At 40.1% G+C, this 27,700-nt stretch overlaps 1 protein-coding gene across 1 annotated transcript; it reads left to right on the top strand.

Moving 5' to 3' along the window:
• RP1L1 (RP1 like 1) lies at positions 1 to 27,700 on the top strand. Its single transcript, XM_034060403.1, has 5 exons — positions 1 to 639; positions 19,488 to 19,664; positions 21,491 to 22,772; positions 23,121 to 26,191; positions 26,963 to 27,700. Exons 1-5 carry the CDS (start codon positions 1 to 3, stop codon positions 27,698 to 27,700), a joined length of 5,907 nt encoding a protein of 1,968 aa, XP_033916294.1.

Here is a 27,700-nt window from a genome sequence, read left to right as displayed (position 1 = left end):
ATGACTCAGATGCCTGCTGACTACCTGTCAACCACCAGCTCCTACAACTATGAGCAGCCCCTTACCTCTGTGGCTCGGACAAGCACTGTCACCAAGGTACTCCCAGCCAAAAAAATAACCTTCTTCAAGAGTGGAGACCCTCAGTTTGCAGGAGTCAAGATGGCCATCAACCAGCGAAGTTTCAAGAGCTTCAATGCACTCATGGATGACCTCTCTCATCGGGTCCCACTGCCATTTGGGGTACGGACCATCACTACCCCACGAGGAATACATTGCATCAGTGAGCTGGACCAACTAGAGGATGGAGGGTGTTACCTTTGCTCTGACAAGAAATATGTCAAACCTATTAGCATTACTTCTGGGGGACACAGGCCAGGCCCTCCGCGAAATGGTCGTCCCTCCAGTACCTTGAGAAGAGCAGCTCAGGAGGGCAAGCTTGAAGATTATTCCACACCTTTCACTCAGCATGGCCCCAGAATACCAAAGAAGATCACACTAGTTAAGAATGGAGAAAGTGGTTTTCGTCGTTCAATCATCTTGAACCGCAGAAATGCCAGGAGTTTCAAAACACTCCTGGATGAGATTTCTGAGATCCTGCAGTTCCCAGTGAAGAAGCTCTACACTGTTGATGGGAGGAAGGCAAGTATCTCTGATACCTGGTGCTGGTCAGTTATTCTAACAGGTATTATCACATCAATGTTTGCATTCCCTATGATGCAAATGCTTTAGCTCATGGGGCCAGTGCTTTACCCACATCATCTTAATCCTTTGGGCTTGTTTACTTAACATCACAGGAATTGCTTCCCCTTTAATTACATGAAGGGGTGATGTAGAAGAATCTTGTTCAACCATTCAAGAGCTTAATACATCAGATATTGTTTTAGGTCAATGAGATGCAACTTTTGACAGAAGTCCAGAAGCTCAATATTTTGCAGCTGGGTATAAAACCTTAAATAAACTTCTAATAATGGGGTTTCCCACCCTCTCCTGTGAGGAATGTCCCAGCAGAGGCTTAACTTTTCTATACCTAACAACTGGGAATTCAACAGAATAACATGGTCTTTAGGTGGCACTTTGCAGTTGCACAGGTCCTAACAGAATAGGGTCCTGCTCATGATGTGGCATCGTCAGCATTATGGTAACATAACTAATAAATACATAAGTAATTAGAGTATGAGTGGGATCAGGAGACACATCTGTATTGATGATTTGGTGAACGTACCAGTTGGGGCTGACTCTTACAATAAATTCAGGGCATGACAACTCCTTTGCTCTTCTGCTCCCAAACTAATTTCCTGACAAAACTAAGTTTTTCCTTATTTCTTCTCCATCTCCTTGTAATGCAGACTAACCTGTACTTCTATTTCTTCTGAAGAGGTCTCACATGTTAGCCTGACTTGCCCCTGCAATGCAGCTGTGCAGAGCAGTTACCCTGCTCCTTGCCACTTTTTCCATCTTTATAGTACTGTGTGCCAGCTCTTTGTGGTAACATTACAGCCTTTTGTGGTGTCACATTCTGAAGCAGATGACTGAAATCACTTGGGTTCAAATGACCCACTATCCAGGAGGTGAAAAAGTGTGGAGGAGTATATTTAGCCCAAATAATTTTGACCTGGAACAGGGATAGGAGTGTGCAGCTATGAAGGATAGAGGGAGGGGATAATGATGCCTTGAGCCATCTTTCCTGGTGGAGGCAACATGTCATCACAGTGGTTCCTATTTGACCACCACTCTGGAAAGAGCTTCCTGTTCTCAGCTGGATGATCCAGGGAAAAAGTCCTTCTTGAACATCCTACTGCTTAAGTTTTCCCAGCCCTACTGGTCTAGAGGCTAAAAGTGTCAAGCTGACTGCAGTCAGAGATGAGATGAAACACCAGGGAAAGGATGATGCCACTCCACATATGCAGGAAAAATGAAACAGCAATCTTGCTGAGAAACTGAGGGTTTATGAAAAGGGACCCAGGAGCAAGAAAGAAAACTTAGCTGTGGGCAACCCAAGCATGGCCTGGCAAAAACAAATAGATAATTTATCTTCCCAGACTTTATGACCTAAAAGTCAGTTGACTAAGTCCAAGATAAGCAAGCTGGTTACCCTATTGAGGGAATTGTCTTTTCTAAGTATGTCTAGAGTCTGTGCTTCTCCTAATAGGAGAGTAAAAAAAATGGCTCACTTCAAGCAACTGCATGGTAATAGGCAAGACAATTCCATGCCTTAGGCTATTTTGGCAGTCAATGGAAAGAAATAGGCACTTCAGACAGCTGCTTTCCAAGTAACTGTCTAAATGACTGTGGATATATGGAGCTGGATTAATTTCAGATACAGCTACCTGCATGTCAGTGTCTAAATGTTTCTGTAAGTGACTTAAGTGGCTAAGCCCCCATACAGCTGTTGGGACTAAGCTGACAGTCCAATGAACATGGAGCTGGTCAAAGAAAGGTGTCTAGATGGCTTCAGAATCAGTTGTTTCGTTTAGTTTATATCAATTTATTTACAAGTTTGCTGTATACCACAGCTACAACTGTTCTACTAAATTAAAACATATTAAAGCAGGACCTCATCCTTCTCAATTTTGTGAAATTCTTAACATCTTCCCTGGTTTGGTCTTGGCCCAGAATAATAGTGTCCCAACAGTTTAGATTTAGGGCCTGGGAGTATTCACTATAAGTATATTGGATTTGGCCAGTCTGTGTTTGAGCAGCCAGGCTACTTCAGTTGACCTCTATTCTGAAGAAAAGAGTCTGGCACTGCTTGCTTTACTACTACATATGCATCCAACTCAAATTAAGAAAAAAAAAAACAAAAACCAACCCCAATCCTGCTACCAAGATGTGTTATAATTTATGGATAAGTATTTTATTTTGTTACTGATTTCTCCAGTTTTCAAAACTTGGACTCCTGTTCAGTCCACATGGAGATAGTAATCTTGGCTAGTGGTAATGGCTTCCTCTTCAGTTCTTACATTTTTGAGACTTTTCACTCATTTCTCTAATGGAAAGTTTTGCCTTCTGCTTCCTAATGCAGTCTTAATGTTCTCCTTGTGATTCTTAAATGATTTTCCCACAATTTTCCTTCTATTCATTTTAAACACCAGTATTTTATCTGGGATATGTACTAAGTACACACTCTGTAAGAACAATATTGTCATCATTCAACCTTCGTCCTTCTTTCCATATAAATATATGCAGTTATCTTTCCCATTTTTCAGCTCTGCAGTGGTGGTCATCCTGTTCTCTGTTCTCTCAGAGTCGTATTTCATCCCAACGTGCCAATATGTAGCAAGACACAGCTAGAATGACACAGGTGCTAACTGACTAGAAGCGGTCACTGTAGAGTATTTGAAGCTGATGACACCTACTCAGTTTTACACACTAACATCTTTGCTGACAGTTATGTGTTAGTTATGTGATAGTTATGTAGATCTCATGAGGAGACAATCAATACCTTCATCACATGCTTTGTGTCCCCATTCTCAGTTCAGCCTTTGTTTCTGGGAATGGTTCAGCCAAAGCTGCACAAGCACATCACTTGAAAAGATATTGGTGGTCTTTGTTGCAGCTAGATTATCTTCTCTGGCATGCTAAAGAGTTTAAGATTATCCTCAATGTGGTCATAATGATATTTTCCACAATAAATCTCAAAGGTCCTATACAGAACATCTGCCCTGCTTTTTTTTCCTTTGCCCTCCATGTTTTCCATCTGCAGAAATGTGGATGTGGGTCAAACTCTTAATTTCTTCACGGTCCCTTGGGATTCGTTTTTGGATATGAAAATTTTCATATTTTCATATAAAACTTGTTAATAAGCAGTCAATCTTCTGTACCTTACTAATTTAATTTGCACTCCTTTTGTTCTTGTGTAGAATATCATTGTGATAGGTGACTATGTGTCCAACCTGATCAGTGTTATCAGCTTACAAATATGTAGGAAATATGTGATTATTAATATATATTCTGGAGACTCCTTTAAAGTGATTTTTTATCCACTCTTAATTTCGATCATTTACCTCTTGTTTTTTTACTGTTCATTACTGCTCGTTCAGTGGTCTTTGCTGTTAGGACTTCCTGGAGCTGTTTCTCCACTCTAGGGTGCAGAATATTTAAACCATTAAAAAAAGTCATTCTCTCTTGGATTTTGTAATCTTTTCCTTTCTTAAGGATCCATTTCTGCCCTTCTATCCAATTTTTCTTGTCTTACCTTAACTTCAAGATCTTTATTCCCTAAACACAATTGGTTGTGTCCTGGAGTTTTCACCAGATACTAATGTTTTCTTTGAGGAGTGAAAAAGGCAATTTTTTCAGATAATTTGTTTGGGGTTTTTTTAATAACCTCCTTCAACTGGTGCTGAAGAAGTTTTGACTGTACATCTTGCCTTTATACTTACATTTGTGTTTTCTGCTAGAGAAGATGGAAATAAGCCTCCATTCTTCCATGAATATTCAAAGATGTCTGGATGTTTCATATTTCTTGGATATTTCCTTGTTACTCATATTATTCTTTTTGAATAATAATTAAAATTGTTTTTAAATAATTCTGTAAGCTTCTTTTATCCAGAGTCTGTGTAATTTTTTTGCAAGACTTATTACAGTATTTCTGGAAAAGAGGGCTAGGATTGAGTGGAACTATAACTTTTGACATTTATTACCATGATTTGCCAAATTAGCTGAATACCAGTAAGATAAGCAATGCATCTGGACTACTGCTTGATTGACTTTGTATTTATCTGGCTTACAATAACCTAACTCACTGTATTTAATTGCAGGTTCACATTTCTTTTTTGCTGCCAGTTTTTTCTTGATGTCTGGAAAACTGAACACAAAATAGGAAAAATCTCCTCTCCTACTGGTGAATAGACCTCTTCCATCAATGAAAGTGCTATTCATAGACCTTAGAATGTTGCCCTTCCAAATCTCCTTTTGTTTCTGTCACTGTAATTCCAGATATAGATTCAAACCTTGAGATAAGTTAAATCACCTATGCCACATTAAGTATGGTTGGCATATACTGTCCCAGTGGCTCTGTTTTAATACATCCAGATCTCTTAATTACTAGTCTTTGGTACCCTATTTATGTGAGTATAAACTTAGGCACACATGCACACATGGAACTGGCTCAGTTTTTTGTGTTTCTTTCATATAGTATTGACTTGAAAAAGCAGAGAAAAGTGTTTTCTTCCTTTCACAGTCTACCTAGTTTACAGATGTTTATGGTAAACTTCTGAGTTTAATTCAATCATAACTCACAATGAAATAAACCAAATTTCGCTGGTTTTGCACACCAGTTCATTTTCTTCTCCAGACAGAACTTGTATCATTTATTTTTATAGCCTTCATTCTGTCTCTTTTTTTTCAAATTGACTTAATGTAAGGTTTTACCTGAATAGGAAGGCACAACAGTGATTTCATGAAGCCATTCAATGGAATATTTTACCTCTGTTTCATGGTACAAATTCAGGAGGTCATGGGCACCTATGCAGAATCCTAACACAGATGAAGTTCACTGTAATGCCAAAGGTGGTGCTGAAGCATCAAGACCCATTGGAGGCCAGCAGAGCTCTTGTTTTTGTGATCATGCTTGTCTTTCTGTTATTTTATCTTTATTTACTCTCATTTATCTGCTAATTTACCTCTCACATATTTTCAAAATTATAATTTATGAACTTCCTAGGAAAAGTCGTCTATTCACTGCTTGTTTCTTCTGCAGCCTAGGTTAAGGGGCCTTAATTGCTCTTGGGCCAGAAAGTCTTTTAGTGCTACGAATCCCAAATTAGCCTCTAGTAATTATGCAAAACTCAGATCAGTATAAGCAGCACTTGAAAGATCCCGATTCCAGTGTTAGTATAAATCCAGAGTAGTTCTATTGGTATTTACATGTTTGAAGTTTCATTCTAACTCTTGAAACTTTGAGATTAAACTGGTATTTTTGCTCTTAAGCATCAAGCAGGCTGTCTACTAGTAAGAAAAAGCTAGTTCTACTGAAATGAATAGGTGTTAAGTATTTAGGCTCTGATTTCAGCAGGGCCAAAAGCCCTTTTTCTGAAACTAACCATGATTTTTGTTGTCAGTTTTTAAATCTAAAACTAATTTTAGATTTACAAGAACAGTAGCTAATATGATGACTATGGGACTGAAGAGAAATTTAATTTAATTTCAGCTTAGAAAAATCAGTTAAATTTTCAGCAAGTAAAAACTGTAGATCATTTAGTTCTTTTCAGGTCAAAATACTAGTTATTCTTTTCCAGAAAATTTAGAGTAAATAATGCCCAAATAGAGAGAAATCTGTTATTTAAGGTAACACTGACATATCATTAACATGCCAGTGAAACTTTGTGCAATTTTGTGCACTTAAGGATAGAGAGCTCTGGATTTAATTTATCTAAATTTGATCAGCTTATTAAGCATTTAGGATGGGAGTGTGTGTGTGTGTGTCATACTCCCTGCTGGCCTCTATTTGTTAACTATAGAAGATCAGAAGACTGGCTCAGACTAGACCTAAAATTAACCTAGGCCCAAGTTTTAATCTATTTAAAGTACTCAAGATATTTAAGTACTAGTGAATGTAAGACATGGGAGTCTACATCTGAAGATCACCTGGCTTATGAGACAGTTGAAAATTACAGCTTTCTTAGTTTTTACTAGGGACATCAGTTCTACACAAAAGAAGAATGAGTTGTGCTACTAAGACTAGTTATCATGATAAAAAAGGTAGAGTAAAATTCGTAGGTTATCTTCACCATCAGATGGACTTTCACTTCTGTTCTGGGAAATTCTTATACAACCTAGTGGATTTTCTTTATCCATGATCTGAACCACAGAACACACCTATGTGCAGATTGCTTCTGCCTGTCTCTGGGAGAGGGAAGAAATCCCCTAAGGGCAAAAAGGCAGACAGAGATCATAGAAAGGCCAGAAATCCTCACAGACAATTAAACTAAGAAATGACGTGTAGGATTACATGACAGCAACTGCACAGCAAGAGGATTTCCCTTACAAATGGCAATTATCCAGGGCCCACCAGCTGGACAGTCACTGAGACTTCTTTAAGTCACAGGAACCCAGCAACATGACTGTACGTCTAGTCACAGATGTCCTGATTTCTGCACTTACTCTTGAATCATGAGTCCTTCATTTTACTGACAGTCTCAAATTAAAACAAAACCAAAACCAAATTCTTTAAAATCCAATACTACTCCTAGTATGGTGTTTGGAGCCACATTGTGTTATGGCAAATAGTGTACATAGTTTATGGCTACTGGTCACAATTATCATAAGCTTCTCAAATGGGATTTATCAACCATCAGTACAGTTTTCCAAGGGATGTGGCTAGTTTTATATTTGTTGGAGTCAGGCCAAGACATAGATGTATTTTTGCTTAGGCTCACTCAAGGCTGCCCGTAAGTTGTTACGCTTAATGAGCGAATCTGATTGAGTCTGTTATGAAGAAAGGCAGAGTAGATGACCAGAAAGACTCTCTTCCTTAGACTCTACAAGTAAGAACATTGCAGAATGAGCACTATATGAAACCAAGTTTCCTTGAGGGATCAGAGAATTACTGTGCAAGTTAATCAGGGGAGCAAAGGAATGCTTCCTCAGGCACCACTAATTGGAGACTGTAAGGGATTAGTTATTAGAAAATCCTTGGGGTAAGTCATTTTTCTTCTATGTTTGTACAGAGTTTGGAGCAAGACACACAAGATGTGGCAAGACTAACCATTCTGGGTCAAATCAAGTCATCTTTGGCAGCGGCAGTTGTTGTAGTAGTCTTGGAGAAAGACAGAAGGGCACATATGCAATGATTCTTTCCTCAGTGATCTTCCCAGTCTGCAGCAACCTGTAGGCTAAAATCTTCCTCAGCCAGAAGTAGCACAATGGTAGCTTCTAGCAGAAAGAATAATATCAGGGCATATGCTGGCCTTGAACACTACATGGCACTCTTGATACCTATTTATACTAGGTAGCCTCCAAAATAGGGTCTAATTCCCACAGCCTCTAATATTGGGTGGCCACATTCAAGCTACTTCTCAGAAAAGATCCCTGTCATATGCTAACTCCCAGATCTGCCCAGGAATTGCTTGGGGAGTGCCAGTTGATGCAGGCTTTAAATGATCCAAAGACCATTCTAGCAATTTAACAGCACAGGCAATCCTCTTCCAGTGCCCTGGATCCAGAATTGTTTAATTTGCAGTAAAGACAGAATTTTTATTTTTAGCTGGTATTAGTATTGGCCTAACTATCATTACTAAATCGTTCTTGATAATAACGACTGCTTTTACAGCGACCTTAGGGTGCAAGGCCAGGAAACAGGCTTGTCTGACATATTTCCTGACTCAGATTTACACAGCCACACAGCCATTTCTAGGACATCTGTAGACTGCCCGCAGGCATCCTCTAGGCTGCTCATGTTTGGGCTGTCTACCAAGCTCATCTGTCTTAATGACAGGTGTCATCAAGACCCTGATGGAACTGCAAGAAGGAAATTGGATACATGGAGGCAAATTGATGCTTTAAAATGTAGCATGTATATAAACAATAAGAGAAGAAAGGTGATAATTTCTCTCTTTGGGATAGTTAATTTTCTCGTTCCATGCTGACATATTCACTGTGACATTGGTTTTGTGCTGTGTTCAGGTATGAATAACTGCAATCAATTTCAGCCCCTCATGTGCAGCAAACCGTTGTTATCAAGTGAGTTGTACCACTTTCCACCCACCATGTGTGTGACTCATAGTCTAAAAACAAACCACAGGGTTCAGGTTCAATATTCTCTGATTCCATGCCAAAACCACAATGACTCCAATGAGATTTACACAAGCAATCTGTAAACCTCAGCAAAACTTTCCATGAACCTGATCCATAAGAAGACTCATATCCAGGTGTGTTTTATGAACCTTTGAGATGCCCTGAAATCATTTGGCCCAATGCCTTACAAGATGTAGTTAAATGGACCCTGAGTGTGGTAGCCACTTTCTTATCTAACATATACCAAATCTAATAATTTCTTATCTAACATAGACCAAATGCAAATGATTCCCTTAGCCTGAGGAGATTTTGTTCTTTCAATAATAATGTAGCAAAGTGTAATTACTTTCTAATTCTTTTGAATTTAATCCAGGGCATTGTATTATCCAATCATATTATTGAGTATGTGCAATGATATTTGCGAACATGATGCTTCTGTTTATTCATTTACCTACAGTACAAAGAATAGCAGAATTCCACCCTCTCCTGGAAAAACTGTGAATTTTCATTAAGGACTTTCAGTAGAAATCACTGTTTCTGCAAAAAGTTTTTGCAGAAAAAGCTAGTTTTGTTTTTTTTTTATTGTTGTTTTGGGGTAGGTTTTTTTCATTTTTTGTTTTATTTGTTCTGGGGTTTGGGGGTTTTTTAATAGGGAAATCTGGTTCCAAATGCAAATTTTGGAGTTTTTATCAATAGTGGGAGAGTAAAAGAGAAGATATTTTGCATTTTCACCATTTATTTCTTCCTTTTGGGTCCTAAACAAGATCCAAAGCATTCTGCTGCAATTCTTAGCAATGTCTAATCCTCTTTCAAATTGTATCTTTTCTGAAATAAATTCTGTTAACATCAGGGAAGCTACTTCTCCTGTGTAGAAGTAAGCAGTGATCTAGCTTTCAAATTTGTACTTTGTAAACTGAGACTGAAATCCTGGATTCAGTAACAAGAAAACTATTCAATTAAACCAGGGTTTTCAGGTAAATGTGTTTCTCTTTGTGCCCTGAGCTTTTGGAGTCCATAGCTTCTATCCATAGTGCTCAATGAAGCACAATGCAGAAAAGGACACCTGGCTAGGACCATGGAACAACATCATCTATGAGTTTGATCTAGAAGCAGTAGGGTTTATATACTCAGCCTCAGTGCTACAATTTGAGCACATCTATGTTGTGCTTACCTCTTTCCTCCCACAGCTTCCAGCTGGAATAACTTTTTATCCATGACATAGATGTTTCCCATACAGAAAGAGTAAGTTTTGAGAGAACTTTATGTCAAAAGAATGAGCTTGAGCTCATGAACCATATCCTTCCCACTCACTCAGTCACCACAAGGCTAATCACAAGAAATAAATGCTTAGCATTTCTCAGAACTTTATAATTTTTAAGCTAATCCTGCCCTCAGAGAGGATGAGGGCAGGTGCTTAGGGTGGGGTGGATGTTAGTCTGACTCATGATTTTCAAATGCTGATATTGGATGGACCAGATTTAATGAGCCCATTGCCAAAGGGCAGGTGGCAGACTCTAATTTCAATGAGGAATTGCAGTATGTCAGAAGGTGGAAAATATCCGCAGCCAAAACTCTCTAAGAAATTCTCTCTTCTGTGTTGAAATTTGCATCCTTAGAAGCAATTTTCTGTTCTTTGGCTGCTTCACAACTAGGACAGTCTGCAACCACATTTTGAGCTGACAATGGTGGGTGGGTAGGGAAAAGGCCATCAGAAGTTTGCATATGAAGTCAGTGTGATGTGGGGATCTCCCCAGCTAAATTCAGCAGTCAGTGGAAGCTCTCATGAAGACTTCCACAGTCTTCATCAGAAGCCAGCTCATCTTCCGCAGGGGCAGTAACCGTGGCATCTCTCACACAATCCTAGCAGCCTGCCTTCCAAACTGAACCAGGCTTTGAACCAGTTCTTACCCTTTTTGTCCTCTTCACCTTTTTCACTAAAACTTTTCTGCTTTCTTCATGTCTTTTTTTTCAGTCTTTCCTCTTTTCCTCTCCCTTCCCTTTTTCCAATGTGGCATCTCTCTTCTGCTGCTACCCAAATGATTTCCAATGGCCACTGAACTTCTGATTGTAATATTTCTCGTGCACTGCTGAAAGACATGCTCATCCAGACTATTTCCAGGACCAAACTTAGAATACCTCCTTTATGCATATGCAAAGTGTCACACACATGGGAAAAGGCATCTACAAGTACTCCAGGAAAAGCTGCCAGCAGTGCAATAGCTAAACATGATCTTTGCCTGTGGTTGACTGAAAAAGCAGTGCAGCGCATTTATTCCTCTATCTTTCACATATTTTACTTGGCTGTTTGAGTGCTTCATTGCCTGATTTCCAGATCACAGCTCCCAAATGTATCATTTTTCATGCAGCTTTACACAGTGGTTTAAACAGAAAACTGGACAGCTTATGTCTGAAAAGTTCTAGAAGAGGCTGATGTTTACAGAAGTGTTGGTATGACATCAATCATCTTATATTGCTACATTTCAGCATCTGGAGCAAGAAACTGGCACATATTCCCATGATATAAGCATCAAATAAAGGTAGCAGTATATAATTATGTTTAGCAGATTACCCGCTATTGCAGGAGCCTATGACATCAGCATCTCTTCTGCTCATTCCTGCATATGAGTTTTGGGACCTGGTATTTGATTTGGTGTGTACAGGATCATGTGAGTTTTGATTTGCTGCAGGAGATGGAAGGGATGCTGTGTATTCCTTTCTGGACTAATCATTTGGGTGCTACAGTTTGCAGGGGATTAGATCCATGCAACAGGTCTCTATTTTGAGTTCAATATTATCTCTCATTCTGTGTTCATTCTGTTGTGGTGGAGAGAGCCTTCTGGCCCGTGCTGGTGTTAGAGAAAGTGAGGTTCAAGTAATACACTTTCCTACACCTTCCTCCTTTTCTTCTACTAATTTGCTGATATATGTGTGGGCATGGAGTGGCAACACCCCATGAATCACCTTCTGACCAACAGATTATAATAGTTTTAAAACCACTCCCCAGAAGAAACACTCTCTAATTCCTCCAGTGCAAAGAGGGAAGGGAAAATGGGTTCTTTGCATGAAAAAATACAAATGATTGTTAAACAGAGACACCCCAGTTCCAAACCCGGTTCCTCTTGTACTGAATGCCATATAACTACAAAAAAAGGGCTTGTTTGCACTCCAAAAATTGTAAATCTGAATGAAAGACAAATGGGAACAGATGAAAGAGCACAAGGAAACAAGGCAGTGAGTCAGCATGATAGGCAATGAACTCAGCCCGTTAGGCTTTTCTTCAACATGTCTGTTACAAGCTTTTCCTGTTTCTCCCTTGCATCTCTGCACTTCTTTATAAGGTGGATTAGCTTATGGACTTCTGATCTTAACCATGTCTTGCATTATTTCCCCATTCTGTCTTCAACTCTCAGGTATCTTTGGTTGGCTGGTAGCCAGCAGAGTTAAAAAAAAATAAAGCAAAACCAAGCAATTATCTCCTGCATTTTACCTTCATCAAAACTCATCTTCTGAGATGGGTAAGGTTTAAGAAAGATTCTTCTTCTCTGGAAAGAGCCAGAGGTTAGCATGTTCTCCACAACAAGCAACAAATTCCTTATTTTACAGATGTTATTTTTGTCTTTCTTCTGTTTAGGTATTGGTGACATTTTATTATTAATTGTGTTGCAGTAGCACCTAGAGGTCCTTGCTGAGATCACAGCCCCTTTCTGATAGGTACTGCAACATTCATGGAGACAATCCATCCTCCAATGGATAATACCCAAACTGGAAAAAAGGCATAGTTCAGAAGAGAGGATGTTCTCTCATTTCCACCGTGTACATGGTGGCCTCCCCAGTGGGGCTTAGGGTAACAGCTATGAAACATTTTTCTTGGAAAGAACATCCAGCTTTTTTGAACCAACCCATACATGACATATCTTGCTGTGATAGAGAATTCCTGTGGTATGAGATAATGAAGTATGCAAGTAAACACAAGATTTACTATTTTGAAAAATCATCATTTTTTTTCGTCAGAAGTACAAGGACTTTAATGAAACCTGAAGACATTTCCTTGGAAGAGTCTGTGCATATAATGTTAATGGACAGCAAATTGCAATTGCAATTTTTTTTTCACATGGCAGCACCTAATCTTTAAGAGACCACAGTGGTTTGTCAGCCAGAATTTCACTGATGCAAACAAATACACTTCAACAGAGCAAGCATTTAGGCTTTCTGGTGCAGAACTTCACTCACAACATCCATAATTCTCTTGGTTCATGATCTAGAGTCTGTACAGGTCAGCAAGTCTCTCTCTACTGGTTATAGTGGGATTTGGATTAGCTTTTACAATAAAATTAAGAAATTAATTTTATTTTCAGGGATTATGCATGTTGTGGTTTAAGCCCAGCCTGTCACTCAGAAACCACGCAGCTGTTTGTTCACTCCCTCCCCCTTCCAGAAGGATGGGGAAGAGAATCGAAAGAAGGTAACTCCCACTGGTTGAGATAAGAACAGTCCAGTAACTAAGGTACAACACAAATCACTGCTGCTACCACCAATAATAATAATGATAAGGGAAATAACAAGCGAAGAGAATGCAACTGCTCACCACCTGCCAACCAATACCCAGCCCAGCTGAGCAGTGATCTAGCCCTTCTGAGTAACTACCCTCAGTTCATATAGTGGGCATGATGTGCTGTGGAATACCTCTTTGGTTAGTTTGGGTCAAATGTCCCATCTCTGCTTCCTCCTGGCTCCCCTTCCTCCCTGGCAGAGCCTGAGACTCAGAAAGTCCTTGGTCAGACTAACCATTACTAAGCAGCAGCTAAAAACATTGGTGTTATCAGCACTGTTCCCAGGCTGAAAGTCAAAAACACAACACAGCACCAGCTAAGAAGGAGAAAAATGACTGCTACTGCTGAATCCAGGACAATGTGATAGAATTAACAGGAGTCTATTTCAGCCCACAGAGTGCAAACTGCTAGAAATTGTTTCCTGTGAATTTTGCTTAGTGGATTTTTGTTTCTCAATGTCAAGTGCCTTGAAGGTGAACAACCCTTCTCATGAGCTCGTATGATAGGTAATTATATAGATGGAACTCAAACAAGGGCTGAGCAATACAAAGGAACTCTTTTGTAACCCACCAAAACCCTTCATCATAAGCTATTCACTGTCTTCCATTTTATTCCATTTATCATGGTTTAAAATATTCCTGAATTTACCATGTTTTAGGTGTCAGCTTGCAAATGAAGACACTTAATTGTCTTATTGTCTCTTTATATAAACATGTTAGATGTTTCTTGCTTAGCTTTCAGGTGGTAGTCTGGTTGGGCACGGGTCCTGTGTTTGTCTAGTATCCTGTCTGCCATCCTCAGGCAGGTATTAGATACCCTAGAACATCTCAAATTGCTCTAGGTAACTATATTTAGACAACTGCATTGAGATGGTTGACTTTTTCTCTGGTCAGTGGAAGAGGCAGGCATGTCGAACAGAGGAGGTGCCACCTGTATCAGGTGTTGCAAAAACTTCTACCCTGAAATACTAATTGCTGTCTACAGTGTCCAAGAAGCCTAGACTGCAAAAGATGATTTCCAATCCATTTGATGAGTTAATGTAGAAATAAAGGGCAGGATATTCCTTTCTCCATCACAACTCCTTCAGGTGATCACCAGATTGTAAGTATTCACAACCACTTGACTTCATCTTTTGCAGGTCAATTGGACTGGGTTGTAATCCTGTTTTCTTGCAGTATGGTATCCTCACATGGGCACTCAAGGACCTTGCTATGGCAGCCCGAGGGAAGTGTGGAATCTGTTTACTATAGGATTTCCTTACAGGCTACTGCTTGGAAGAGATAAATGACAACTCTGAGCAAACAAAAGAACTTTAATGTTGGAAGTAATCTGTGCTCACCAAACAGCAGCTGCCATATAATTTCACTGTGGCATCTTCTGATCTGTCACCCACACTAAAAGAAAGCACCAAATATTTTCAGGTTTGTTGCTGCTTTAAAATGAAATGCATCCTGATGACATTTATTCTTTTCCACTGATTGTGACAGCTAAAGCAGATAAGAACATCTACCTTCTGTTCTTTCAGTTCCACCACATTTTTCCTCTGGCTGATGTCTATATGTAAAAAACAACCACCTCTCCTACAATAAATCACAGAGTCAGACTCTTGTTGAGGTTGGAGGAGACCTCTGACAATCATCTCATCAAAGAGATCCCTTTCTAAAACCAATTACATCAGGTTGTTCAGGTGTCCAGCTGGGTTTTTAATATCTCCAAGGATGGAGACTCCACAGCATATCTGAGCAACCCAGTCCAGTGTTGGGCCACCCTTGCAGTGAAAAAAAAAATTAAATTTTCTTACATTTAAATGATATTACCTGCATAAATAAGCTTTAAAATAAGCCAATTCAGTAAAGGTCAGAGAACAATGGTCCCTAAAGTCCTTTTTACCAACTGCAATGAAATTTAAAGGACCGTTTAAAATAATTTAGTATTTATTGCAGTAGTAGTCTGCCTATCTATATATGTTGTGCTGACATGTTCTGATACTGACTTTACTTATATTGGGATTATGCCACATTCAATACTATACAGCTGAAGTTAATTATGACTGTATTCCTAAAACAGCAACTAACAGCAGCAACTCATTGCAATAATATGATCTTCAAGTAGGAGGATGGTCCTGGGACCCTGGAGATGGATATTCAATATTCAACTGAGATGATGCTTGCTGATAACTATTGAGTGGTCATGGCTGCTAAACATCTGTGTATCTTAGATATCTACATATCTCTAAATCATTTCAAGGTGTTCTTTTGACAAGGAAGAAAGAGGCACCTCCAGAGAATGATTTGTCTTTCAGTAGCAAAGATGTTCAGTGCAGGGTACATGAATTGCCCTTTCTGTGTGAACTATACAGCCTTGGTTGACTAGTTCAGTCCTATAGACATAACTTGTAAATGTCCAAAATCTGAGGCAAAATCTAGCTATTGTTTTCCCGTCCTTTGTTTTCAACATTTAGAAAAGGATGTCTGTTCCTTGGTTTTCACAATTTATCCAGGAGAGATGATGACAGTATGTTCTTTTATAGTAGTTGCTTATAAAAATCTAGGTCCCAGAACAAATCACTTTGGAATAAGAAAGCTCATGAAAGTTAGGCTAGGATCATGCTCTGGGAGGCATATCTCAGCCTTGAACAGCATCCCATACACTGGAATTCACACTGTCCTCTCTGCAAGACCATTCCCACCTCATTCTGAACAGCAGTTCAGTGACAGATTATTTTCACATAATTTAACCAGATCTAATATTTCATCTCTTTCTCTGTGGCTCATGGGCTTCTAAAATATGTATAGCCACTGAGTCTGCTTTTCACCATGGTGTTATTGCCAAACTTTGGAATCTTTTCTCTCAAGTCACTTCGCCAGTTTTGATTTCCTGTTTCCTCCCACAGCACAAAAATCAATGGCAGAAAGTGCATGGAAAATATAGTTCCAGAAGCATAATAACTTTTCGCCTGGTGGTTGTTACATTCAAGCAGAAGAGCATGATCACCTCTCTTGCAGAATAGCAAAAGAAAGTTCCCAGTTTCTGTGTTATTTCCTAGCTGTAAGCAATGTAATGCAGACTGCAGAAAAGACATTATGCCCCTGGTTGAAATGGGGCTAGCATTTTACTCAGTACATACAAGAGTAAGAGTAGGTATCAGCATGCCTGCAGCTTTAGGGTCTGATCCCTTCACATTAGAAACAATTTTTTTGTACTCCTTAAAAAGAAGTAAATCTGAGAAACAGCACATGGACCTCATCCTTGGACACACTGAGCAAGCTGCAAGTTGCTGAACACCGAAGAGGGGACATGCTATTTAGAAATAATTTAGCACTAGTAAAAAAATGCCATATTGATTGCTCCAAAGACAGATGTCTTCTGTACAGCCCAGGCAGTGATGTGTTGTTAAGAGGATGGGATTCATGCAGCAGTGTGGGAAAGGCCTGTGCTGAGCAAACCAAGGTGAACTATTATCCAACCTCTACAGTACTGTGCTGCCCAGTCAGAACAGATACTGAATTAAACCAAATCAACAGTCAGTGAAATGATTTATTTAACCCTTAGGAAACATTCAGTTGCGTTTACAATTCCCAAAATAGTTTTAACAATGAAGCATCCAAGAAGCATTATGAAGTGCTGATGTCCCAGATTTAGAATTTCTACGGTTATTAATTCAAACAGATTAAGCTTGCAAGATAGATACTACAAATAAAAACTATGTTACAGGTATAAATGCTGTTAAAGAGCTGATGATGACAGAAATACTACATGACAGACTCTTTATTTTAAGTCACATAACACAAGTGTATTCCATATGAACAGATTTGGTTTGTGCAGTATGCATAAATTCAGTAACTCAGCTGGCTCAGCTCCATTGATTCCTGAAACTGTGTCATTGGCACAATCTATTTTCTACACACATAACACAGCAGTGATGAGTGTGATTGAAGTGTCTATACACAGATACAATACCATGTGAGGAAATGTCCTGTGCAAAAAATAGCTTTCACTGAAAAATTGTCCTTTACAAACAGGAATAGTTCCTAAACTTAATGGGGGTTTAAAGACAGATAGTTTTACATTAGGGGCAGAAGAGATTTCATATTTGGTTTCATTTCTTGTCTCCCTCTTTGTCATTTTCTCTCTCTCCTTTTTTAGCCTCATTATTTTTCTACTTGTACCAGGGCAGAGCAAAAGATCTCACTAAAGGAATGAAAAACAAACAACAATAACCGCAACAAAGTAAAGAAGGAAAAGGAATATACAGGTGGCAAAAACTTGCTCAAAATAATCAATTTATTAAATTATAGCCTTTCTATAAACTTCTTACGTGAGGTAGAAAGATGTTTCCTTTAGAAATATATGGCCCAGAAGTGGATTTATTGATGTTTACCTTTCTAAAGGAGGAGGAATGTGTCTTGTAATGTGAACTGGCTAGACAAAGCCTGGACCCCTCTTCTATCTTGATGCTGCAATCTCTTAATTTGAAAGTCTGAAGTTAAGCTTAGAGAGCAGAGCCTATCTTAATATGGACTTTTGTAACACCAAACTCAATGGGCCTCAGGTTGCAAGTGTCATAATGTAAACAAATAAAAAGTAACAGGAAGATGATGAGATTTTAGTGTATTCCCACTAAAAAGTTGCTGTCATATGCTTTACTGTACGCAAAATTACCAGAAGCATTTAATTGGATCTTGAATGTGTTTCTGTCTGCCTCTGTCTTGTTCTTTCATGCTTCACACATTAACCCTCCTCTTACTTGCACAAGATCCAGCACTATTATCTTTGTACTTCTCAAAGCCCTGGTGGTACTGACTAATCTCAGAAACCCCTAAATGCATTCCCCAAATTGAGAGCTTGGGCTCCAAGGGGGACCTGATTCTTCATTCCTTTCCTATAGCAATATTTAGAGCATGAGGTCCACCCTTCGTGCACGGTTATGCCAGGCATGTGTGATAACTGCTGAACTGTCATCGCAGCTCCTGTGAGATTTGTTCTCTTCCATACTCGGTTGCTAGCTAAAGGACGGATGATTAACTGACACAGTGAGGTCAGGGTGCATCTTACAGCCAAGATAGTGTTTAACCCACCACTGGTGCTAGATAGCACCTTGGTAACCTGTTGTGTGGTCACTTGCTATTGGTGAGTTCCCTAGATGCTTTAGAGATGTTCTCCTGATGTAGCAGACTGAGGAGGAGAGGACATCCTGGTTGGATTGTGCAGACCCCTGACAGCACAAAGCTGCCAGGTGCTGACCACTCTAAAGTCCTCTCAGACAGCAAGAGAGCCTTCTCATAATTTCAGAAACCATCAAGTATTTTACCCGAGAGCTTAACTTCAGTCTTTCACATTAAGAGATTGCAGCAGCAAGATGGAAGAGGGATCCTGGTTTTGTCTAGCCAGTTCGTATCACAAGACAGAGTCCTGCTCCTTTAGAGATGTAAACTTTGTATTTGGGTAAAAGTGACTCTCTGCCACATCTAGCTCTGCTCCCTGCTACTAGCTGCAGCTGACATAGAGGACTAGGTGTGTAATCCAGAAAGAGATCATGCAGTGAAGATGAAGAGGCAGTGTCTAAGCCTTAAGAATGGAGGTTCCTTCACAGGCTCTTTCTGCTCTGAAAGACAATGTCCCCCATAGTCCTGTATTAAGGCAATATATGAAGTAATATTTGAGACAGTATGTGAGGTAATATTAGTGGAAGTCACAGTTCTTGTCTCTTCCTGAGCAGAGGAAGGAAGAGAACTAATGATCAATCTTAAATGTAGCAGTTACCAGATAAAAATCACTGTCTCATGCACTAATTAGAAGAATTAATAGTATTCTCTGTAAGGGAAACTGAAAATCTGCTAGTTCCATCCTCTTCCTCACTCCCACATTGATTATACCTGAATCTTTCTCAAGATATAAGCCCTTGTGATAAAAATGAGATACTTCTTCCTGAGGCGATATCTCCCACCCTTCTTGGGAGATCTTCTTCAATCTCTTTATCTTCCCTATGTTAGAATATCTGATTGAAGCATAGCAGAGCTTCTCTCTCAATGGAAAAAAAGTGCAACAAAGCCTACCAACAGGCTCTGTAAATCCTGAAGGTCTCTGGAGCCATGTTTATTTTATTTTAGGTGACAACTAACTGTTAGTTGATTTTGGGCTTGGAAAAACCTAGCTCTGCTCTATCAGCTCATGGTGATTCACTTGTTCTTCTCTTTCTAGATTGACAGCATGCAGGCTCTGCTTCACTGCCCCAGTGTGTTGGTATGTGTTGGTCGGGAGCCATTTAAACCTGTACTGGTGGAGAATTTGAGGAAACACTCAGTGGAGAAGCTGCCTAACCTGGCTCCCCGTTCCAACAGCAACAATGTCAAAGAAAACAATGAAAGTAAGAAAAACTCTCGGGCATATTGCAGAGTTGTCTCCAGGCCTGTGTCCCACAACATGGAGATTACAGGCACCTATTGTACTGCCCCAATGTGCAGATTTCATGTGGAAAATGTGCTTCCCTCTCTCTGCCTCCCAGGCCTTTCCATCCTCCCCTTCTTTTTCTCTGGTTTCCTTCTAGGATTTCCTCCCTACACCCTCCAGTCTTTCTTTTACATGCTACCCATGTCTGGCTGACTTCCCTTCCTCTTTCATATCTCTGTGTCTCCTTTTCCTTCCAGAACTCCCTCCTTTCCTGTGTCTGCCTCTGAGACTCCCCAAACTCTTGAGATTTCCCACGAATCCTCTATCCCCTTGTCTGTCTGTCATATAACGCTTGCACTTTGCATTCGCCTGCACCAGGATAAGAGGATGCCCACCTTTTGTCAGCAGGAGACTCAGTTTCTCCTACAGGTTACAGCTGCAATGCAGCCCTTTCGAAACCAAGCATGTTTTTATGGAAAGGTTGTGTTCAGGAAGGAGTATGTCATAGATTACTCAGGATGATACTTCTTAGGCACTTCATCATGAGTTATCTAAAGTCACATGTCATTAAATCAGCCACCGTCAGTAGCCTATGAAAAGAAACTTCCTATTTCCAAGGGGCAATAAATCTCACCCGTACTAGAGTTTTGTTTTAGGATGAAATGAAGTATGCTCTGGAGGTGCACCTGTTTCTCCCCATTGTCAATATCAGGAGCCTGGAAATGCTCACTTGTGTTTTGATAAGTTGTAGAAACTTAGTGACAGAGGCATATCACACTTTCTGATCAAGACATAAAAAATTGGAGGGAGCAGTGCAAATAAGCTAAAACCTTGTCTATCAAAAGACTGAGCAATATATCAGCTCAAATTCATAAAGATGGTTAGATAAGAGTTATTTCATGGGATCTTCTTTGATGTGTTTTCCGTTCAACACTTCCTTCCGAAAATGCCCACCATTCAGCTTCATATCCATATGCCCAGATATGTATGAAGTAAACTTTGAATAAACATATATTAGAAACAAGATAGATGCATTTCTCAAGACAGCATGATGACAATATACTCTGCTTGAAATAAAGGGTGTAGGACCTCAATAAATCTATGCAGATCACTGCTTTGGCCATAGGGATGTGCTTTTGATTACAATTCTTAAAATTCCCTTACTATCACTGATTTCTTCTAGAACTACCATGATTTTTCTTTGTAACTGTCATCAGCTTATGATTCTTTTGCCATTTGTGGGTTTTTTTAGTAAACATTAAAATTATTCACAGTGGCACATCCCTGCAGGGTCTGGTCTACATGGCCATATCTGTGCTTCTTGGCATGTGAGTGGAGAAGTGTATGATGCACAATAAATGTGTGATACTTGACCTCTTGCTAAGGAAGAGGGTGAGTTCTCCATGTATTTTTCACTACCTAAATAAGAAAGATGAAAACTTGCACGGTTGAATAAAAGGATATTTGCATAATGGTAAAACAGAGAAACTCTGAGAGTAAATCTCTCTTTGTGTACAAGTTTTTCTTCTTGGCATGCACCTAAGAAAACAAACAAAAAATGTTTCAATTTAGGTTAAAAAGAAAGTTAATGCATAGAAGGTTTTAATGCTGATTATTCATTCAAAACTCAACATTTATGGCCATCACTTACTCAAAGCTAAATTTTCAAATTATGAAAACTGCTATAGGCTCAGCTTTACTAGAATAATATTAGTATCAACTAATTTGAGTATTTGATCTATATATATTGTGTCATTTTTATATGAGTTCACATTTGTTTCCATCTTTCTTTTCTTCACTTATTTCAAACTCCAGTGGACTTTGGACTGAAAGCCAAAAAAAGTGTTATCCATCCACGAACAGCATCAAGCAATAGGTCAATGAGATTTTCTTTATCATCAGAAAAGTCGTATCCTAATGGTCTTGCTGCCTCACCAGACAATGGTGTACCTTTCTCAAACAGTTGTTCGCACTCAAAACCTGGGGACCTGGTCCATTCCTTGGTCAATGATGACATAGAAAAACGGGTACATGTGAACAAGGATGGCAGCTTGTCTGTTGAGATGAAAGTCCGCTTCCGCTTGCTAAATGATGAGACTTTGCAGTGGTCCACCCAGATCAAAAAGTCCAATCTGATGAACCAGATGCCTTGTGAAGAGTCAAGTGTAGGGGAGGACAATGGAGTACACCCCATAGAGAAAATGAACCCAGAAGCCAGCTCAGAGGCAGATGAGTCATTATATCCCTGTGATATTGATTCTTACATGTCGAAACTTGAGGAATCAGAATATGATGAGGCTCATTGTCATAGCTGTGGAAAGAAACACCAGGACTATGACATTTGGAGAAACCCCATGCACACATCACATAGGGAAGAGCCCAGTGTACAAAGCAGCTGGCACACACGGTCATCATGCTCCAGCACATCTTCCCGAAGGAGAGTCGTCCACAAAAAAATGGCTTCTGTGGATAGCCTCCACACCACATCCAGTGAGGAATACTCTGAGCACATTGTGCAAGAGTCCTCATCCTACTCAGAGACTATAGAGAACAGAGTAGCATATCGATCCATTAAAAAGTGCATGTGTCGAAGTGATTTGTCAACAGGTGCTTCCAATGGAGAAGACCAGCAAGAATACACTCGAACAAGCACGAGCAACAGTCAGAGACCTTCATCCTTGGGTTTAATGTCACATTCAAGCTGTGAAAACAACCTGGATACTCAAGAAACCCCTGAAGACCATGAGGCTAGCAAAACCAATTCACAAAATGAAGATGAAACTTGTTTTGAAGTCTCCTCTGTGAAGTGCTTAAAGGATGATGGGGAAGAGGTTGAAAGCAGCAGAGTTGGGAGTGCCATGTCAAGGTCATCTCTGCAGTCCAGAAAGAGCAAGAGGAATGTATGTGAGGAAACAAGTAGCGTGGATAGAAGCATGTCCTCCTCAAGCCTTCAGAAGGCAAATCAAGACAACAACAGTAGGTCTTCCACTCCTGCCAATAGTGTACACAGCAAGTCTAGTAACTGTACTGCACCAAGAACAAAGAGTGAACAGGATGACCATTCTGATGACAATGCAGTGATCTCCTCACTCTCCAGTGAGTCCAATCCACAGAAAGAAGCTGAAGAGGTTGAAGCAGAGCAAGAAGAAAATGAAATCAATGAAGTCAGCTCAGTGTCAGCGAAAACAAAGCCCAGTCAATCGATTAGAGATGACGGCAGTGAAGGTGAACGATGCTCTACACAAGGAACCCATCATTCCAGAGCTAGTGACAGGGACAGCAAGAGAAGTGACAGTGAGGAGGTCATTCTGTGCAATGCTTCTTGCTCCTCCAGAGGATCTAAAAAGAGCAAACACAGCCATATTCATTTGGAAACACAGTCTGAAATGTCTGTGTCTTCACTTGAATCCACTCTGAATAAAAAGAAGAATTCCCTCCATGCAGATGATCTGAGATCATGCAGCAGGACATCCAATTACTCCAAAAGCTCATGTGAAATCAAAAAGAAGTCTGTTGGAGACCCTGTGTCTCATAAGTCAGGATCTTTTCATTCAAATATTTCATCTGTTAGTGAAACAGAGGCAAATGCAGGTTTTAAAGAGGAGAAAAGCTTGAAAAGTACCACCAATGGCTACAGTGAATCCTCAAAAAGCTCAAAGAAGAGAAGCCATAGAGAAGAAAATAGCAAATCATCATCTGTCCACTCAAGTGTTTCGAGCCCTAATGGAAAAGCTGGAGAGGGTCATTCTAAGATTAATTCAGAGACCCTTTCTTCAAGACATGGAAGTATGAGTGAGAGTGCATGTTCAAAATTTGACCATTTAGCTGAGACTGGGATTAAGAATGGAAATACTGCAAGTGTGTCTTCAAGAGTCTCATCAAAGTCAGAAATAAAAGATAAATGCTTGTTAGCACATATATCCCAGGAAAGTGATGATAGATACTCACGATCAAATGTATCTAAGTATTCAAAATCAAGGCAGATAAAAACTGGAAACCTTCATGTGGAGATGTCAAACTCCAGCCAAGCATCCTTGCCTGACACTGCGTCAGTATGCAGTATGCATTGCCCCGCCCCACCAAAAGGGAAGCCAAACAGCAAAAAAATTCGTTCAACCATGTTCAAGAATTCCTCCATTAGCAGCATAGGTACTGCATCAGTGATGACCCCACGAAAACAGCAGAAAGAAATTGTCGATTCCTCCAAAGCAACTTCCTATGGGTCTAAATCAGCTGCAGCTGAAATAGATGATGAGAAGAGTAAAGAGATTGATGGTGCTTGCAATAAAAAAGTGGTGGAAGAGTTAGAAGGGATGGACATGCAGGAAGAAGAGAGTGAATTAGTGCCATCTACTCTACCAAATACATCTCCAGAAGAGGTTGTGCAAGAATGGCTGAGTAAAATCCCTTCAGAAACATTGCTTATGAAATATGAAATGGAAGATAATGTAGAAGAGGAATGTATGGAAGCAACCACTGAGGTATCATACTGCACAAATGCTGAGGAAACCACAGAGGATGAAAAAGCTGAGAAAAAGAAGGAGGAGGCTGAAAATGAGGCAAAGGATGAAGCAGGAAAAGAGGCAGCAGAAAGTACAGCTATTAATGAAGAGGCTGAAGAATGTGTAGATCAGGAACAAATCTCTGAGGCTGTGTCTGAAGCTGACAAAGCTGACCAGGCAGAATGCAGCCAGTCAGCTACATCCCAACAAAACAGCAACAGAAGAGACCTTCCAACCACTCTTCAGACTTCGGTCCAGATCATGAAGGCCTTACTTAGTTCAAAACATGAAACAAAATTTGACCGATCAAACAGTTTGCCTGAAGTGTCCCCTACTATGGGGAGGAAACTGAGTAACTCTGCCAGTATTCTGATTACTTGTCTTGCCAGTCTCCAGCTCCTTGACGAAGAGTCAGAAGGTCCATCAGATAAATCAAAATATTTGAATAAACCAAGGTATATGGAGCTGCTAAATGTTTTTCAAGCCCTGTGGTTTGGATGCATACCTGAAAAAAGTGTCCCAATTTCAGATCAAGAAGCTTGTGAACAGGCAAAGACAGCCTCTGGGTTTAAAGCTCCCAAATCTGTAGATTATGACTTCACTCCCATGTCCTCTTCTGGGGTTGATGTTAACAGTGGTTCTGGTGGCTCAGTGGAAGAGAATACAGCTGGTGCCAGAGATTGCACTTTAGTGGCACAGAAAACTGCTGAATTCAAATCATCTGCACAAGTGGAAAATGTAGAGACTGGCACTGAACTGGCTGAGGCTGAGGAGCAAAGTAAAAAGGAAGAGCAGTCATCCCGACCTTCAACAGCCTGCTCAAAATCAAAAGCTGAGGAAAAAGCACAGTCTACTAGAGAGAACTCTCTAATTCAAGAAGCAGAAGAGAATAAGGAAGACCAGTGCAGTAATTGTGAACATGGTCAGGAGGAAGAGGGAGAAAATGAAGACAAAGAAAACAGCAAATTAACTGAAAATGGAGAACAAGAAGAAGCTGAAGTTGTGAATGATGAACTCCCAAAAGAAAATCTTGAAGAAGAAGCTGATCAGCTAGCCGCTACTGACAATACAAATGTTGATGATACTGACTGTGGAACAGAGCTGAAAGACGATTCGGAAGAGAAGCTTGAGAAAGAGTCTCCAAATGACCCAGAACCCAAAGTTGATACAGTCACCAGTGTGGGCACATCCTTTGTTCAGCAAAACTCAATGGATCCAGACCCAGTTTGGGTCCTTAAGCTACTCAAGAAAATTGAGAAGGAGTTCATGGCTCACTATGTCAATGCCATGAATGAGTTCAAAGTCAGGTGGAACCTGCAGAACAACCAGCAGATGGATGAAATGATATTGGAACTGAAGGAAGAAGTGAGTAAAAGGATACAAAAAAGCATAGAGAAGGAGTTGAGAAAGATCAAAACCAGAGCAGGGAAGAAGCTGCCAAGACCTCCGGATGAACCTCTCAGACGTGAGTCAACACTCCAAACTGAGCAGAGGAGACTGCGATTGCAAACTATGCATAAAAAGTCACACTTCAGTGACAAGAATGGAAACCAGACTAGGCTAGAAGACACATCAGACTTATCTTTTGATGTAGATAAGGATATAGCATTTAGTGAAGCTTTTGAGGCCAGTATTAGTAAACAAACAAGCAAGGAGGAATACTGCCCTTGTGACTCTTGTGTGAGGAAACAAATGGCTTCCAAACCCACAAGAAATACAGTGGTGGTCACCAATGCCCCAGTCATGAAAGCATTTGATTTACAGCAAATCCTGAGATTAAAGAAAAATTATAATGAGGAAGCCTGTGTCTCAGAAGCAGCCCAAGACAACAAAACAACTCCCAGTAGTTCTGTGGAAGAAGCAACAGAAAATGGCAATCCAAATGAGGGGAATGATGAGGGTGAAATGGAAGTGGAGGGCAATGAAGAAAAGGAGCCAGAATTAAATGAAGTGGGCAGCTCAGTGTTGAATGGAGGTGAAGGGTCTGAAATATCAGAAAATAAAAACTGTGAGGTGGAGAATGAAGTTAAAGATGAAGAAACCAATGAAGAAAAGAAAGAAGCAGAAGAAGTGGAGGAAGAAGCAAAAGAGAGAGAAGAAGAGGAAGCAAAAGAGGAGAAGGAAGAGGAAGAAGAAATAACGAATGTAGAAGAAGAGGAGGTAACAAAAGAAGAGGAGGAGGGAGAAACAAAAGAGAAAGAAGATGAAGTAAAAGAGGAAGGAGCAGAGGAAACAATGGAGGAAGAGGAAATAAATGAGGAAAAAGAGAAGGAGGAGGAGGCAGGAGAGAAGGAGGAGGAAGAAGAAACAAGAGAGGAGGAAGATATAAAAGAAGACATGAAGGAGGAGGAAGAAGCAAAAGAGAAGGAAGAGGAAGAAACAAATGAAGAGGGAGAGGAAGGGAAGGAGGAAGAGGAAGAAACGAAAGAAGAAGAGGAAGACATGAAGGAGGAGGAAGAAGCAAAAGAGGAGGAAGAGGAAGAAGCAAAAGAGGAGGAAGAGGAAGAAACAAAAGAGGAGGAGGAGGAATTAAAAGAGGAACTGGAAGAAACAAAAGAAGAGGAAGACATGAAGGAGGAGGAAGAAGCAAAAGAGGAAGAGGAAGAAGAGGAAGAAGTAAGCAAGGAGCATGATGAAGCAAAAGAAGAAGAATCAAAACAAGAGGAGCAGGAAGTGGAAGAAGAGGTAGAAAACCTCAAAGAGGAGGAGGAGGAAGAAGCAAAGGAAGAGGAGGAGGAAGTTAATGGAGAAGAGGAAGAACAAGAAACTCAAAATGAAGAACAGGAAACTGAAGCAGAAGCTGACAATGAAGCTGAAGAAGAGGATGAGGACATTGGGGCTGATGATGAGGAAGAGACATCTGAATGCAGAGGAGATGCTGATGGCTCTGGAGCTGTCAACAGTCCTGAAGGAGATGCTGCAGAAGGAAGTGAAAAAGCTGAGCAGCATGAAGCTGAAGCAGAGGAAGATGCAAATCCAGAATCAGATGAGATGAGTTCAGCTGAGGAGGAAAATAACAGTGAAGGAGAGGACAAATATGATGATAATTTTGAGAAGCCTACTAGTGATGACCCTGACAAGACACAAAAAAAACAAAAAGTGAAAGGTAACAAGGTTTCTCAGAGAGCCTTAAAGGCCAAAGAAAGAAAAAGCAATAAAAAAACAAAGCTGAACAAAGCAGCTGCCTTTTCTTGTTATTCTTCTGTAGGAAACTTTTCACAGCAATCTCAGAAGGGGTCTGAAGACGAAGATGAAGAAGAATGCAAAGATGACAGTAACTCCATGAGCAATCTTCCTAATGGAGAAGTGAAAAGTGATGAGAGCAGGAAACCCTCACAGATGTATCCTGACAGTGAGGAAGAAGAGGACAAAGCATCTTCATGCACTGATCCTTTGGAAGACGAGGACCAGGCAGAGGCTGAAGGGGCAGATCCAAAGGAGGTTGAAGATATTGATAAAGTTCAGGCTTCTAAAAAGAAAGAATACTCTAATGAGATTGGCCAGGATGACCTGGACTTCTAG

Source organism: Melopsittacus undulatus, chromosome 3 (assembly GCF_012275295.1).
Source record: "Melopsittacus undulatus isolate bMelUnd1 chromosome 3, bMelUnd1.mat.Z, whole genome shotgun sequence".
Classification (NCBI taxonomy): Eukaryota; Metazoa; Chordata; class Aves; order Psittaciformes; family Psittaculidae; genus Melopsittacus; species Melopsittacus undulatus.
Note: the sequence above shows the minus strand (reverse complement) of the source record. Positions and strands in the feature narration are given on the sequence as shown.